The following is a 17421-nucleotide window of genomic DNA, read 5'->3' as shown; positions in this document are numbered from 1 at the left end:
GAAAGTATTCATACCCCATTCATTTTTTCACATTTTGTTATGTTGCTGCCTTATGTTAAACTGCTTTAAATTACTTTTTTCCACATCAATCTACATTCCATACACCATACTGACAAAGCAAAAACAGAATTGTCACAAAAAACTGAAATAAGTACATTGCATAAGTATTCTAAATGTTAAACTAAATATTTCGCTGAAGCACCTTTACAAGTCTTTACAAGTCTTTTTTGTTTAATGCGACATGCTTTGATCATCATCATTTGGCAATTATCTGCCATTCTTCACCTCACTTCTTCACCTCTCAAAGCTCTGTCAGGTTGGATGGGAGCAAATGCACATTTTCAAGTTTCTCCAGAATCATTTGACTGGGTTCAAGCTCATGCTCTGGCTGGGCCACTCAAGGACATTCACAGAGTTGTCTATAAGCCACCCTTGCTGTGTGCTTAGGGTCATTGTCCTGTTGGAAGGTGAACCTTCTGCCCAGTCTGAGGTTCTGAATGCTGAAATATGTTACCTGTTTCTGATGCAGAAAAGCTAGTTCATGCATTCATGACCTCTAGACTGGACTATTGTAATGCACTGCTAGGTGGTTGTCCTGCATCTTCAATAAACAAGCTACAGGTGGTCCAAAATGCAGCGGCTAGAGTCCTTACCAGGTCAAGAAAATATGATCATATTACCCCAATTTTACAGTCTCTGCACTGGCTACCTATTAAGTTCCGTATCAGTTACAAAATATTATTACTTGCCTATAAGGCCCTTAATGGGTTAGCTCCTGCGTACCTTACTAGTCTTCTACCACGCTACAATCCATCACGCTCCCTAAGGTTGCAAAACTCTGGACTTTTGGTAGTACCTAGGATAGCAAAGTCCACTAAAGGAGGTAGAGCTTTTTCGCATTTGGCTCCCAAACTCTGGAATAGCCTTCCTGATAATGTTCGGGGTTCAGACACACTCTCTCTGTTTAAATCTAGATTAAAGACACATCTCTTTGGCCAAGCATTCAAATAATGCATCTCATAATCTTGTACTGCAGTTATATCTGATCAAATGCACATTATTATTCTTTAGTTTGGGTCAAACAAATGAATTTTGCTTGGTTGGAACAGCAGCTACGCTAATTATGGCTCTATTTGTATCTCTGTTTTTGCCACGGGATTGACATCAAGGATTACACAAGCTTCAGTCTGGATCCAAAACACCTGAGAAGAGATGATGCCAACCCCTCAGAGGACCTCAGATGATGCCAACCCTGAAACAACATACAGAACTACCAAATTTAGCTATAAGTTTGATTGCATCATATAATAATTGCTGTTAATAGTGATCATCGTCTGTTTTATTACGTCTTAAATTGATTTTTCCGTACATTTCTGCCATATGTACATTAACTGACAGTCACCACTGATAAGCTACCACTAAATATTGTAGAAACTTAATTTGCTGTAAAGTTGCTTTGCAACGATTTGTATCGTGAAAAGCGCTATACAGATAAACTTGAATTAAATTGAATTGAAGACCCTTTTCCATCAATTGCTCAGTTTGGCCAGGAGGCCAGCTCTACTGTAGGAAGAGTCCTGATATATATATATATATATATATATATATATAAACAAACAAAATACAGAAATTAATAAATTTATATTAACTAAAATAAATCAACATTTGGTTTAAAATGAAGCGTCTTGGAGACGTTGCCACAGTTCTTCTGGATTTAGTTTCTTCATGTCATTCCAGACAGACTGGATGATGATCAGATCAGATCTCTGTGTGGAGCACTGGCTGTTCTCAGACTCCTTGTGCAAACAAAAATCTCACTGGATTCTTACAATTAATGGCAGAAGGAGTGTTTGGAAATGTAAGCTGATATTTACTGACACACTGCAGCAAAAATAGAAATAACTGGCTTTAAACTTTTTAAAAAAAATACTAATGGCCTAAGCTTTTGAACAGTGTGTGTGTGTGTGTGTGTTAAATTAAATTAAATATTTTAATTTAATTAAAATGTCATTTTAATTCAATTAAATTTAACATAACTAAAGTCAGGGCAATCTACTTGCCAAAACACAAAGGAATCTTCTTTTAATTGCTCTCAGACTAATTCCCAACCTGAGGCATTTAAAGGGGTGCCTAAACGTTAGTAGAAGTAAAGTTTTGTGTCATGTGCTGAAGCGACTGTCTTTGTGCCATATTAAGAAGTGATGTTTTGTGTCATACGCTGAAGTGAAAGTCTTTGTGCCTTTGTTCGCTGTCCATCCTATTTCATGATCAGACAAGGGTCGAGGAAGAAGCTGTTATGCCTTCACGCGATGCGGCCAGGAAAAAGGATTTTGGTGGGTAAGTCGGACAAAACATTTGTTACTTGTAGGCAAGTGAACTGGTGACAAACTCTAATATCTAGTTCATTTAGGCTATTTATGTTATTATGAGCGCATTTTAATGGATTTTATGTGCTTAATTGTGCTGATTTGTAAATTATACAATTTCATTTATTGAAGTATAGTTGTTTTTAGTTCCATTGTCTTTCTCTCATATTTGTGTTGTTCTTTATCTTGCACCGAAGTGTTGCTCGTGCTGCACTGGAGCGCTCGCGGCAGCGCGGCGACGGACGGTTCAGCTGAGACTCATCCCCAGTGTGACACTGATGGATCGGTAAAGTCCGTCTTATCAGCCCCTCACTGGCTCACTACAGCTTTCTGCCTGTAGTTCTCAGGCTCATTTCAAGCAGATATTTTAGCTTCACCTACATATGCCACAGGACTGAGGTTAGAGATTCCTGAAGATGAACTATTCACCATAGCAAGATTTTTCTCACCAGTGATTTTACATGAATTTGAATGTAGGCACATGGATGCCTTTTTAATTTATAAATGGCAATTTTTTAGGCTCATTTTTTGTAAGATTTAAACATTATAAACTTTCAGTTTAACAAGGTTGTTAATTTTATAAAATAGAAAGTGATTAAAAACAGAGATTTGTCCTTAAAGTGTTGATGCTGCTGCCAAAGTATCATCACTGTAAAAGGGTTCTCTTGACGGAAGATGAAAAAATAAAATCATTGTTATATAAATGTCTTTAATAAAACAGTAAAAGTATTCATTAATTCCTAAGGCATTTAATAATAAAATATGTGAATATTAGCCTATATTATAGTTAAATGCTAAACATATTTAAACACCCTTTATATGTAATGACCTTTTTTGTGTTTCTTCTGATTATTTAACAAGATTCTGTAAGAAGGGACATACGGTCTTTTTCTTACTTTGCATTCAAGGCTTAGACAGTTTTTAACAGTTAAAAAGCAGCTAAAAATAAAAGCAGAACTGATGATTTTACAGAAATTGCCGTAATGACCACAGATATTTGTATTTTAGTGTTACTGTCAAGCTATGCTTGCTATTTTGATGATTAACGTCATTGCACTTGTTGTTTTTTTTTGTTGTTTTTTAGACTGTAAGATGCACATTGGAAGAGACTCATTTGATGAGTCCTGACCCAATTAAACTGGATTTCACTGAAGGACAAACTGTGGAAATTTACAGTGCATGCCAACAAAACGGCTCAGATGGGCTTAAATGTCTCTGCCAAAGGTTCATACCGTATTGATTGTTTAATGAAGTTTTGAATGGATTACTCTAATACATCACTTGATATGTAATATGTCATTGATAAATTATAAGTTTAGATGCTGGTATGTTCAAATTATATCTCTTAATGAATAATTGATTATAATTTTTATATGCTTCCTACAGGATAAATACCTCTATGCATGCATTACAGCAAACTGAGAGATTTGGAAATGAAACATACACTGTAATCTGTGGCAATCATAGTGTTACAGTTGTTCGGTCACCACAAAGTAAGTCAGACACAAACATAAAATGGAGGAAATATATTTATATTGATACTAATGCCAGAATTGTTACATTTAATGTAAGATCTTTGTTTTCTCTGTAGGGAGGCCATCAGTTCCAGTGCTCAAAGCTATTGCAAAAGCAGGGTCTACAAATATAGCTCAATTAGTGTGTACTTCTGAGGGGAACCCAAAACCAACCATCAGGTGGTATGGTAACAGGTAATATGACATTACGGCCTGCTACCATTGTAGATACTGCTTCTGAAGAGCTGGTTTCTTGTTGGGAGAATTTATTACATAAAATGCTGCTGTAACTGTATGTCCGTGATTCAACTGTTTTCCTTTTAGAAATAATCCAGAGGAGGGCATGAAAAATAAGTGGTATAAGACAGAGAGCATTGTGACGAGTGACGATGATCATCATGAAAGTCCAAATATTACGTGCTGTGCCAGTAATTCCCTAGGAAAAGAATGTACTCAGCTTCATCATTTCGGTATGTAATGTGTTGACATGATTTTTAATACACTAGTACACAATACCGTTCAAAAGTTTGTTTTTGAACGTGTTTGAAAGTTTCTTATGCTCACCAAAGCTGCATTTATTTGATCAAAAAGAACATTTTCAGCAGCCATTACTGAAAATCCTTCAGAAATCATTCTAATGTGCTAATTTGCTGCTCAGGAGACATTTCTTCTTATTATTAATGTTGAAAACATTTGTGCTGCTTAATAGTTTTGGGGAAACCATAATATATTAATCAGGATTCTTTGATGAATGAAATGAGAACATTTATTTGAAATAAAAGTCCATTGTAACATTAAAAATGTCTTTACTGTAACTTTGAAACAGTTTAAAGCATCCTTGCTGAATAAAGTTTTAATGTATTAAAAAAATCGTACTGACCTCTAACATTTTAGTATCATTGTAGTGTACGTATCTGTGGGTCATGAGACAAGAAGACATTGTTTCAATTTTGTCAGCGAACAATTTTACTTACTATGATACTGAAAGTAAGTTTTTCAAATATTTGCTTTCTTATATAAGGAACAGCATTGTTCCTTATATAGTTTATATAACAGCATTGTTCTTTTTATATATAATAACCAGGGTTGCCAGATGTTCACAACAAAACCCGCCCAATTGCTACTCAAAACTAGCCCAATGGTGTTTTTAGGGAGGTCCCCTGCTGGTAAAAATTGCGTTCCGGGGGATAAAATACATGTTTTTTTGGCGAGGACATGAACCCACGGACATGAAAAACAACCTGCGGCAACAGTGTTAAAGTAGCCCAATTCCGCGGCAAAACCACGGACTTGACAACACTGATAATAACCCTAATACTCAGCTGTGCAATCCTTATGTCACTATACAATATATATGTACTATACATGTTAAAATTATACATCAACAAATGACTCCTACCTTAAACCCAGAAACTAATTTATAGCCTGACTCGGCTATAAAACCCTCTACCTCCGCTTTCAGTAATTTGAACTGCAGATGTTTACGGCAAAGAATTCGTCCAATTTTGTTACTGTGTAGATAACTGTATGCTTTGGTACTTTTATAATTTCTAAGTTCCTCGCCATCCACACCCTCAGATAAAACAAGGTAATTTAATATGTCAACATATGTGACTGCTGGCCATTGTTTCATATCATCAATCCAGGAGGTGGCGCTGGTCAACTTCGTAGGATGAGGAACAGAAAAAGTTACATTGTTTACGGTCTTTGTCAAATAGTCTTGATCGTGCTGCCACCGCGAACTAAAGTTGCCGTTGCTTGTTGACATTATGGACGTTAAAAGTAAAACAGATTACAACCGTCGTTTCAGAGCTGTCCAAATAACTCTGTAACGCCTAACTAAACGCATCAAGCTGCAACCGGAAGTTCGAAGCATCCTCCATACGCGTACGCGCAAAGCATAATGGGTAATTTCACGTTCCATGAAAAAGGTCTATACATGTTAAAATTATACATCAACAAATGACTGCTACCTTAAACCCAGAAACTTTAGATACTGAGTATTCAGATATTATAATATTATAATATGTATCACAATGGTAACAAGTTTAGCAAGTTTAATAACTTGCTTGGAAACTTGCTAGGAAAATTTCAGCACTGTTTGAGAGCTAATATTATTTTGATGATATAGGATGTGGGTTATATAGGGGTTTTGGTTTAACATGAAAACCTTCTTTGAATTGTGTTGGTTATCTTTCAGATCTCGATAGGAAAGTGGATGGGCAAAAGGCTCAGACGATTTTCCTGACATCTGGTCAGTCTCTGCTACTCCGATGCGCCATAAAGTCTATGGATGCCCCTGAACTGAGATGGCACTTCAATAACACAGCAGTAAGATATGAATGCTAACCATAAAGAAATATTACATCGATGTTTCACTGCTCTGACCATTTGCTAATTTTTTTACTTATTTTTTTTCCTGCCCTTAATTCAGGTCAAGGGAATCACATCGTTATATTTTACAGACTGGACAGAATACTTCTTTATTGAATCAGTAAACGTGACACATAGTGGGGAGTATATCTGCGTATCTAAAAACAAACAAACTAGGAACACCTATGTCAGGGTCCTTGGTGAGGAAAACTATTGCCCTTTCTATTAAAATGTTTCTTAAAAATATTTATTTGAATATATGATTTTTAAATAGAAGACACAATGATCAGTGCAGATTTTGCTTCTAAAGCTGCCAAGTTCTAATGTGTACAGCCTCAAATTTAAGACAATCATTTATTATGCAGATAATAATTAAAGTGGTATTTTTGCCCCTCTTTTATCGGCGATTCTCCCTTGACAGAAAATGACAAAATCGACATATTGCAGGTGAATGAGAACAACAGCATACTAGCACGAAATAAGGCAAGCTTCTGCTTCCAGGCTCTGGTGTTCTCCTACCCAAAAGCCCAGTGTCACTGGATTACACCAAATCAAACCAAAATACAGTGCAAAGAGACTCATTACCATAATTTTAATAGGTATTTACCTCATGCTATACATTTCAATGCAAATGATAGAGTGTGTTGTGGTGTTTGCTTATTTTGTTGATTCTCTCATTAGTACATTTAAGCTGTGTAACCCTGAACCAGGCCAGTATCAAATGAAACTAAAGAATCAGTACTATAGTGTCATAAGGAGTATGTCTCTTTGCATTTCAGGTGAGTGGTCATAAACATTTTGACTGAAAAAATTAGATGTTAAATGTGAAATAAGTTTATATGCAATGCATTTTGCAGACGATCCTAAAATTGCAATAAAATTACACAATGATTCAAATGTCATCTCTTGTGAGACTGAAAGCTCCCTACCTATGACTGTATCCTGGAAGATCTGCCCATCACATACCAAGTAAGAAGCAGCGATAACCAGTGGTATAAACATGAAATGTGTGTGTGTGTTGTTGTTTTTTTTGCTCATTTATTAAACTATTTATCTGTATATTTTTGCAGTTGTAATAATGAAGGCTGGAAAGAGATACCTGTTGCCCAGCCCAAGGTCATGGATTCAGATCAGTTCTGTCAGAAGAAAATTTACTTTGCCAGACCCAGATCGAACAGCGAGGACCATTTTATGAAATGCTGCATCTCTAACATAGCAGGGACTGAATGTAGTGACCAAATACGACTTCCAACAAGTGAGTATAAACCTGTTTTTATACAGTCTATGGTATAAACCCTAAATTGAACACTGGATTCAGCAGAGTTAACCTATACACAGACTAGCATAATCTTACTAGATTTTAATAAGGATTTCATAACTCTTTACACTACCTTTCAAAAGTTTGGGGTCAGTAAGTTTTTAAAATACTTTTATTCAGCAAGGACTCATTAAATTGATCAAAAGTGACAGCAAAGTCTTTTACATTGTTTTAAAATATTTCTCATTTAAATACAATTATTTTGAACTTTCTATTCATCAAAGAATCCTAAAAAAAAAAAAAATCCTTAAATATATTTGATAGCAGAACTGTTTACTATGGAAGCCCGTTTCCGCCACTGAATAAATTTTTTTTTAAAAAGGTAATTGCGACTTTTTTTCACAGAATTGCGTGATATAAACTCGCAATTGCGAGGGGGGGAAAAAGACTGATATGTTCTCAGAACTGCGAGTTTATATCTCGCAGTTCTGACTTTATTTCTCAGAATTGCGACTTTATGTCTCGCAATTGCGAGTTTATATCACGCAATTCTGACTTTATTTCTCAGAATTGCGAGTTTATATCTCTCAATTATGACTTTTTAACTCGCAATTGCGAGTTTATATCACGCAATTCTGACTTTATTTCTCAGAATTGCGAGTTTATATCTCTCAATTATGACTTTTTAACTCGCAATTGCGAGTTTATATCACGCAATTCTGAGAAAAAATAATAATAAAAGAGGTAATCGCGACTTTTTATCTCACAATTCTGACTTTTTTTTATCAGAATTGCGTGATACAAACTCGCAATTCTGAGAAAAAAAGTCAGAATTGTGAGATAAAAAGTCGCAATTACCTCTTTTATTTTTTATTCAGTGGCGTAAACGGGCTTCCATAGTTTTCAACATTGATAATAATGAGAAATGTTTGTTGAGCAGTAAATTAGCATATTAGAATGATTTCTGTAGGATCATGTGACACTGAAAACTGGAGTAATGATGCTGAAAATTAAACTTTGCCATCACAGGAATAAATTACAGTTTAAAATATTTTAAAATAGAATACATTTATTTTAATTTGTAATAAAATGTCACAATATTACTGTATTTTTGATCAAATAAATGCTGCCTTGGTGAGCATAAGAGACTTTCGAAAACAAAAATTTTCACAAATCTTACCAACCCCAAACTTTTGAACTGTAATATGTGAACTCTTCCTATTTCTATATGTAAATATGTGGGAAATATTTTTACTCCACACAGAGAGAACCAGAATTAAATATAGCATGTTCCAAACAGCCCCTGCCCTTATTTATAGCAGTATTTGCAGCTTTGAAAAGGTGTTTTTTATTGGCCACTTTTATTTTTCAGGGATCGATATTTATAAAAACATATTTACATTTTTTCTTTCTGATATGAATCAGATATCACACATTGTCTGCCAATGTTAGTTCAGTAATCAACCCTAATTTTCATTTCAAATATATGTTTAAGTCAAGTCAAGTCAAGTCACCTTTATTTATATAGCGCTTTTAACAATACAGATTGTGTCAAAGCAACTGAACAGCATTAATTAGGAAAATAGTGTGTCAATAATGCAAAATGACAATAGTAAACACTCATTTTTGAGTTAAAGACAGCTCAGTGTTTAACACTGAGGTTGAGTCACGATTTTAGCTACATTTGTTTCCCCTCAGTTTTCCTCAGTATTGATTACGTGATTTGTTTCCTGGTCATCTTTATTCTCCTCGCGATCATCTTTGCCTTAATCATCTTCATCAGAGTTAAGGTAAACCTATACCTGCTTCTGTCATAATAACAAACAAACACCTAGAATCATAGATCTTACCTCTTCAAACACATGCTCTCACTCCTTTGTTACAGAAGCCTGGGTACCAGTGTCAGATCCAGATGATTCAGATGATCGGACCCAACGACAATGACTACATATATATTGACTTCAGGGAGTTTAAGTATGACCTGAAATGGGAATTTCCACGAGAAAATCTTGAGCTTGGTAAAGATCACCAGGAACTTTCTTTAGACTTGCTATATATAACGTATTAGGTGTTACGCATTTGTTTTGTGTGATTTCTAAAGGGAATGAGCTGGGATCTGGAGCTTTTGGGATGGTTGTACAGGCTACAGCATATGGGATCAGCAAGCCTGGAGTGTCTATTCAGGTAGCAGTAAAAATGTTAAAGGGTACGTAATGATATAATTAGCATTAAGTCTCTACAAAGCTAAATAAATCAACTGCATACATCACTGGCATATGATGGTAAATGTGTGCTTTGTGTTGTTAATTTATGGACTAATCAGACAAGCACCAGGCAGTGGAAAAGGAAGCTCTGATGTCTGAACTGAAAATGCTGACTCATATTGGACACCATGAAAACATTGTCAACTTGCTCGGAGCTTGTACAGGCTCAGGTAAGATGTGGAGAAGTCCAACTGGACTCTACTGGAGCTATCTATAGAGCAGCATTGGTTCCGGTAATATTTTTTCCATTCATTTTTCCCATAGTGATTTTTAAAAAGTCTTTGTTAACATGTTGTAAGCCATGAACCAAGCCAAGCAGCTATAAGGTGAATAACAACCTTACAAACTTTCATTTGAGGCCAATATTTGAAAATCTTAAAGAAAGACTGTTTACCTAATGGATTTAGTGAGAGAAAGAACTACAGTCCCATGAAGCATTATGAATGACATAAATTAAAAACAATAGTGAAATATAAAACTGTTCATTGAAAGTTGTTGATTATATCTATAGAAACAGTATATTAAAATATTACAGCATCATGGGTAATGTAGTTTTTCACAACAAATTGCACAGTTGAATTTGATTATTTAAAACAAAAAAGGTTGAAATAATGTGAACAGATAGCTTGAACAAAAGCATATCGAATTTGCAACCTCAGAGCTCACAACAGTTCTGTCTTTATAGATTTTTAAGTTATTATTAAAATTATTTTCCCTATGGAGAAAATGAATGGGTTTTTGTACTTGTGGGACCTACTTGATTATGATTGGTCGGTTGTATGTTTGACCATCAAATAAGCAGGATTATATACAATCAGCCAGTCCTTGAAGCCAAATTTACTAGCTGTTTTTGTTTGTTTGTTTGTTTGTTTTTTGAAATCCACAGGTCCTATTTACCTGGTATTCCAGTACTGCTGTAACGGAGATCTCTTGAACTATCTGAAGAGCAACAGGGAACGTTTTCACAAATATCTGACAGACGCTTTCAACAGGGACAGATTCAGGGGCCTCTACCACAACTTCCAGCAGAAGAGAAACTCCAGGTTTGCATAAATGTCCACCAGGCAGTGAATTACAGCAGTGGCCTTCTTTTCGACAAAGAAAAAAAAAGAGTACGGAAGAGAGGGAAATGAATATATTGTGCTAAAGGGGAACCGTAAATCTAAAGGTGTACATAAATGAATAAACTGTCGTACAGTTACTGTAAATGACTGTGTGCATCTCTCTCCTTGTTGCACCTCCACAGTGAGTATATTGAGCCTGATAACAACCAATACGTGCACATGACTCCCTCAACCAAAGGACAGGAGAACGAGGCACTCCTCAGTCCCAGCATCAGCTCAGTGTCTACTATTGAGGGTAGGTGGAGAACGGGAGAATCTGAATTGTTTAAAACTAGAGATGAATTATACAGTGACTTTTAAGAGCGGCAGCTTTGTATGTGATCTATTTCTATTTTGATTATTCATATTCACTTGATTTCACATATTATTTCATAAAACATGAATACAGAGTAAGCAAACATGTGATTTCAGAATGTTCATATGCTCATTTTATTTGTTATTTGTTAGCAATTAACTAATGATAATTAGTCAAATCAATTTAAAAAAACAATTGTTTATGTTAATTCCGTAAAGAAATGCTTGAATGTGAAGACAAACACCAAGAAGAGGTACTTCAGAGTCTCACCTATGATGACCTTCTGAGTTTCTCTTTTCAAGTTGCAAAGGGCATGGAGTTCCTGTCCTCTAAAAATGTGAGCTTAACTTTCTGATCATGATACTTCTACTTCCTTCCATTTAACAGAGATAAAACTAACAGTTATCTCTGAATACCACATGAGCATGTTACAACAGCTTCTGTACATTACATTTTTAGACATATTTTGATTATTAGAATAAGAAAAATGGTCTCGGAGTGCTTTATTTCTTGATTTGTTTTCTCATATTGTTATATAGTCAATTTAAAAAAGGCTTTAGTGAATAATTTTCTGCCTACAGTGTATCCATAGGGACTTGGCAGCCAGAAATGTTTTGGTGACACACGGCAGACAGGTGAAGATCGGTGACTTTGGCCTCGCAAGAGACATTGAACATGATTCCAACTACGTTGTAAGAGGAAATGTAGGTATTGTGTGTGCATATATGATAGTCTTGAAGTGACTGGTCTTTATTTAGCTGACTTATAATTTTTTACATGACATTTTTGCAGGTGCGTTTGCCCGTGAAGTGGATGGCTCCTGAGAGTATTTTCCAAGGGGTTTACACAATGCAGAGTGACGTCTGGGCCTACGGCATTTTGCTATGGGAAATCTTTTCTCTAGGTGTCTCTCTCTCTCTGCTGTATACAGGTTTTAACTTGTATTGAGCCAAGATTCCAATTCCTATCAATGATTTCTGTTTAAACATATGAACATATTTTGTACTCACTATTAGGAGTCACCCCATATCCTGGTATAACTGTGAATGACGCATTCTACAGAATGATTGAAAGTGGATATCACATGGAGCAACCCTATTATGCTGAAGAATTTGTGTAAGTACCACTATATATACGTATATAATATTTTATAAAACACTGGAGAATGATATTTAAAACGTGTTTGGGTTTGTTTAGTTACAAGGTAATGTGTCGCTGCTGGATGCTTGATCCTGTCGACCGGCCTTGTTTCTCCAAGCTTGTGGCTTTCATGGAAAAAGAGCTGGCTGCTTTGGAAGAGAGGGTGACTTTTATGTGAAATATGTTTTTAAAAATGGGTTAAATTGTTGGTGGATGCACACTCACTGTGATATCTGTTTACAGCTATATTACAATGTTGGAGGATACTGCCACAATGACATAACATATCAGAATGCGCCCGTGACCCCTGATGCTACATTGATGGAGAAAATGGATGTTTGCCAGTCCGACACTGAGAATTCAGATGAAAGCAAAGCTGTGGACAATCCTGGATCTGTAAGAACAGAACCTCTCGTTTAAACATAGGAGTTAAAGCCTTGCATTAGGAAAATATAATGCATAACTTGTGCTTCCATTAATAGCCACTTACACATAGCATTTTTAATTTCTAAGAGAAAACGTGGAAGGAATTGGAATGAATAATTAATGTGCATATTGTACCACCAATAATGTGTTTAATGTTTTTTGATTAAGGCCTATTAACAAATTTTCACATTTTCCATGAGTGTTTACACTGTAATTAATAACATACAGTATTTGAATGTTGTTTTGTGCAGGAAGCTTCTTTAGGAATTTATATATATATAAATAAATAACAAACCTTCCCAATTTTAATTAGAATTCTAGATATTGTACACTGTAACAGCTGAATAACCTGCTTCTGTACTCCATAATGAAGGCTTAAAAGAGATGCTGTGTTTGAGAAGTACAACAGATTATGAATTATTTTATTTTTTGCTGCATTTTGCAGATGAAATTGCTCTATTTTTATAACAAAAAAAACTTTCTTAATTTTTCATTATATTTATTCAAATATCTTAGACGTTTATGGTTTAATCATTATTCTTGAAATATTATTTATCATGTAATAAGAATTGTCTACAGTGAGCTTAGTTATGCTTAACAGAAATTTAATTTGCACATTTGTGCAGATTTTCTATAAACAATATAGTCCATAGCTTACATTTCAGTGTGTCTTTTTAAGTCAACAACTCAAACTCAGCAAAGTCCAAACACCCTTACTGTTTAGGTTAAGCATTCCTAACTTTTTCAGTCCACTAAAACAATAATTAAAGGGCATGATCATTGAAAATGAGTTAACAAACTGTAAAATGTTTATGAAAATATTGAAAAATAGTTGTATGTAAGGTTTAAGATGCAAAAAAAAAGCGAATAAATCACAATATAAATTGTGCATTTTGTGTCTTATGATTTTGTGGTTTGGAATAGGCCTATGTGTTGACTGAAGGTGTTTCTATCATAGACACACAGAGGGTGGCGCCACGGTGCATGATGACACCTGGGGTGTAGTAACATTTCAGATGTGCGCAGAACAGAATATTAAACATAAGACCAGGAAAACCTCTTACTCATGGGTCGTCTTTGTCCTAAACGCTGTTGTACAACCCATTTTAACTGTTATCAGACCTATTATAACATGGCCTCAATATTTACGGTGGCTGCGTTCGAAATCGCATACTCAATGAGTAAATTAGGTACTTAGTTTCAATAAGTACTTACTTAACGAGCGCTAAAAGAGTATATACTCTACAACCAAATCTCGTTGAGTATGAATGCGATCCGGACATCATCCGCTATGTTGACGTTATCTATGGAGCGAATTTTGTGCCAATATTCAGACAAATCCAGCGTTTTGTAAATAAACACAATCTGCTTTGCAAAGAAAAACTCGACTTTAAAGCAAACGCAAAGTGATTTGCAAATACAAAACCCTATTTGAGAGAAAATGCACAGGTATGGACAAATATATGTATTGTGTGTTACAATTGTGAGACTCATTTGCCTTTTCATGAGGAAACTTGGCTTGATTTTCTCACAAATGTGTGCAGGCAGATTTTCTCACAAATGCAATTGAGTAACCTTCTTTTCCAAAAACAGCATATGGCGCTCTCTCGGCCAATTTACGCTAGTCTCCTGAGACCCGAAACACCTGTTTACCTTTTCAGGGAATACAGCAGACCAACAGGAGTGGGGAACAGGTGAGTTTCTGTCTTACAATATCTATAATTAACCATTTAGATGTTTTCACAAAGCGACCCTACTACAGTGTCGGTCAGATTCACAAAGTTGTTAACATGATTAGTTCAAAAATCAGTAGTGACATGGCTAAACATTTAATTTACGCGGGATATAGAATATATACATATGTTGATACAATTGTTCAACATTCAAAACAATGTAGGGGTATAACAATATATCGTGTCACAATATATTGTAATACTAAAATGCAAATGTATTATGGATAGCGACAATATTGTGTGCCAAAAATAAAAGCTTAGACAATTTAATTTAGTAGGCTATCAGATATAGTAATATCACCCAAGAGGTCATTAATTATTAATAAAAAAAATTTAAACAAATCACATTATTTAGTATAATATCTAAAACTTTTTAAATGTTGTAACACTGTGCAATCATTTGTGTCTAAAATAATTATGTATTTTTTAGCTAAGCAAAATTATTAATATTTCTCTTCTGGTGTCACTCTTGTCCTGTGAATTGGGGAGAAGGATCAAGTTCACGCTGATATAATACTAAATTCAGCATTTTAATAAACAGTGGTTTACCAGTATTTCAGAATGATATTAACAAACAGTGGCTTACTAGTATTTCAGAATGAGTTTAACAATGTAATGATTAGAAAATAATCTTTGGAGTCGAAGACCGCGCCGGCGTGTTTTGTCACGTTTTCTTGATGACCACGAAAATAATAAAAAATACAGATACGAGTATGGCATCATTTGAAACTGCAAAGGGTCTACTTACATTTGTGTATAGTCATAATAACAACAAAACAATGTGCTTTTGTAAAATAAAGAAAACAAACAGGGTGCGCTCTCTGCCGTCTCGGTCTCCAGGAACTTTCTTCACAGGCACATGAATAAAACAACCTGAATCTCAGTGAATATGTGCCTCACATACATGATACATATATGTATAGAAAGCTTGAAATGTCTACTTTTAAAACCAATTCAAATTGAAAACAAATATTCTTTGATTATATAATCCGTATGAAAGTAAGGAGAGGTAAAGTTTCTCCTGTCTCACCTCATTATCGCTAATGTGATCCCGCCTCACACTGAGCCCTCTGTTCAGATGTTAATGAGCTGAGGTCAGCCAGGTAAACATATAGATGCCCCCGAAAAATGGCATCAAAACGTCAAGCTTCATCATAGAATTTAGCCTACTTTCTTTTTCTGTGTGTTGGATGATGGAGCGCTACATGGGTGAAGACACACTTTGGACAGTGAGGACTCTTCTCGGAGTGACTCAGATGACGAATGTTTGCGTTTTGAAGAGCCACTAATATAATTCCTGACAGTAGCCTTTTATTCTTAACTTCATGAGTTAAAATGTTGCTCGGCCATATATAAAAAGCTACATATTTTTAATTGGATTTTTCCAAACAGGCTATTGTCAGACTAAAATCTGCCGGTATATTGGTTGAAATATGAAATATCTCCTTACAGGCCACTTTTAGTTTTAAATGTTGTACAAGGCGTGTATATAAACTATGCTATATATAAACATAAATATGATAATAAACTATGATATCCCTTACGAAAATTAAAGTTGCTTTTACTATAGTAAAAGTGTGGTAACAATGTTTTTTTTTGCAGGTGACCATTCCTATAATGGCAGCGGTACTACAAATACCATGGTATTTATTTAGTAAAACCATGGTTAATTTTCCGTGAGGGATATTAATGTTTAGATAATATTTTAGTACATTTATATAGCTGAATCACAATTAAGCTCACCTGAACTTAAACTAGTTTGATTTAGCCTATTTGTATAATTAGATTAGCCTACTCCTTTCAGTAGGTTGTCTATGTGTAGTTTTATACTTGTTTAAACTTTTACTGCAGAGATTTCTCTCCAATGTAGGCTATGTCTCAACATATATAGCAGAATGACAATAAATCTTACTTGACCTAACGTAAAAATACAATTCAAAACGCTTTCATTTTTGGTACACAGGTGACGCTATCCACAATACATTTGCATTTTATAGTATTTCAATATATTGTGACACGATATATTGTTATACCCCTCAACTTTACAGCACTTATTGTGAATTTCACTGACATTGTAGTAGGGTCGCTTTGTTAAAACATCTATATGGTTAATTATAGATATAGTAAGACAGAAACTCACCTGTTCCACACTCATATTTGTCTGAAAAGGTTGGTCTCCGAAGACTAGCGTAGCCTAAATTGACCGACAGCGCCATCTGCTGTTTTTGGAAAAGAAAGTCGCTCAATTGCATTTGTGAGAAAATCTGCCAGCACGCATTTGTGAGAAAATCAAGCCAAGTTTCCTCATAAAAAGGCAAATGAGTCTCACAGTTGTAACACACAATACATATATCTGTCCATACCCATTTTCTCTTAAATTGACCGACAGCGCCATCTGCTGTTTTTGGAAAAGAAAGTCGCTCAATTGCATTTGTGAGAAAATCTGCCAGCACGCATTTGTGAGAAAATCAAGCCAAGTTTCCTCATAAAAAGGCAAATGAGTCTCACAGTTGTAACACACAATACATATATCTGTCCATACCTCTACATTTTCTCTCAAATTGAGTTCTGTATTTGCAAATCACTTTGCGTTTGTCTGAAAGTCGAGTTTTTATTTGCAAAGCAAATTGTGTTTATTTGCAAAACGCTGGATTTGTTTGATTAATGTTGTCGCAAAATTCGCTCCATATGTGTGCATCAATTAAAGCAGCGCATTAATATGGAACAGTAATATGGAACTACCTGTGCATTAAATGGTTTTACTGCATACCTGCCAGCCAATCGGAATCCAATATTCAAGACAGACCATGGAATAAATTTAAATAGGATATATAAACCCCAATAATCATACCTGTATTGTGTAATGAGGATATTCATCCTCCTTAGTGCGTCACATTGAGACAACTACTGATATTTAAATGGGAACAG

The 17421-nt window shown here is 35.1% G+C and overlaps 1 protein-coding gene across 1 annotated transcript; it reads left to right on the top strand.

Moving 5' to 3' along the window:
• The first annotated feature begins 2264 nt into the window (after window positions 1-2264).
• LOC107705193 (receptor-type tyrosine-protein kinase FLT3-like) lies at window positions 2265-12925 on the top strand. Its single transcript, XM_016508374.1, has 24 exons — window positions 2265-2337; window positions 2564-2652; window positions 3451-3590; window positions 3753-3859; window positions 3958-4075; window positions 4205-4350; window positions 6081-6211; window positions 6315-6453; window positions 6675-6852; window positions 6935-7032; window positions 7111-7222; window positions 7324-7508; window positions 9210-9301; window positions 9397-9529; window positions 9613-9717; window positions 9835-9945; window positions 10662-10818; window positions 11022-11134; window positions 11413-11531; window positions 11776-11898; window positions 11987-12098; window positions 12211-12310; window positions 12392-12497; window positions 12578-12925. Exons 1-24 carry the CDS (start codon window positions 2265-2267, stop codon window positions 12752-12754), a joined length of 2964 nt encoding a protein of 987 aa, XP_016363860.1. The 3' UTR covers window positions 12755-12925.
• Window positions 12926-17421: the final 4496 nt, after the last annotated feature.

Source organism: Sinocyclocheilus rhinocerous, unplaced genomic scaffold (genome assembly GCF_001515625.1).
Source record: "Sinocyclocheilus rhinocerous isolate Xijiao unplaced genomic scaffold, SAMN03320098_v1.1 scaffold594, whole genome shotgun sequence".
Taxonomy (NCBI): Eukaryota; Metazoa; Chordata; class Actinopteri; order Cypriniformes; family Cyprinidae; genus Sinocyclocheilus; species Sinocyclocheilus rhinocerous.
The sequence above is the reverse complement of the archived record's forward strand: the minus strand, read 5'-3'. Positions and strand labels throughout refer to the sequence as shown.

What these genes read in the sequence shown, in the direction of transcription:
- LOC107705193 (XM_016508374.1), top strand. Translation starts at nt 2,265, where the DNA reads ATGATCAGACAAGGGTCGAGGAAGAAGCTGTTATGCCTTCACGCGATG. An exon ending in CGGAGCTTGTACAGGCTCAG is followed by an intron (nt 9,946 to 10,661) that starts GTAAGATGTGGA and finishes TGAAATCCACAG; the next exon opens with GTCCTATTTACCTGGTATTC. An exon ending in TATTATGCTGAAGAATTTGT is followed by an intron (nt 12,311 to 12,391) that starts GTAAGTACCACT and finishes GGGTTTGTTTAG; the next exon opens with TTACAAGGTAATGTGTCGCT.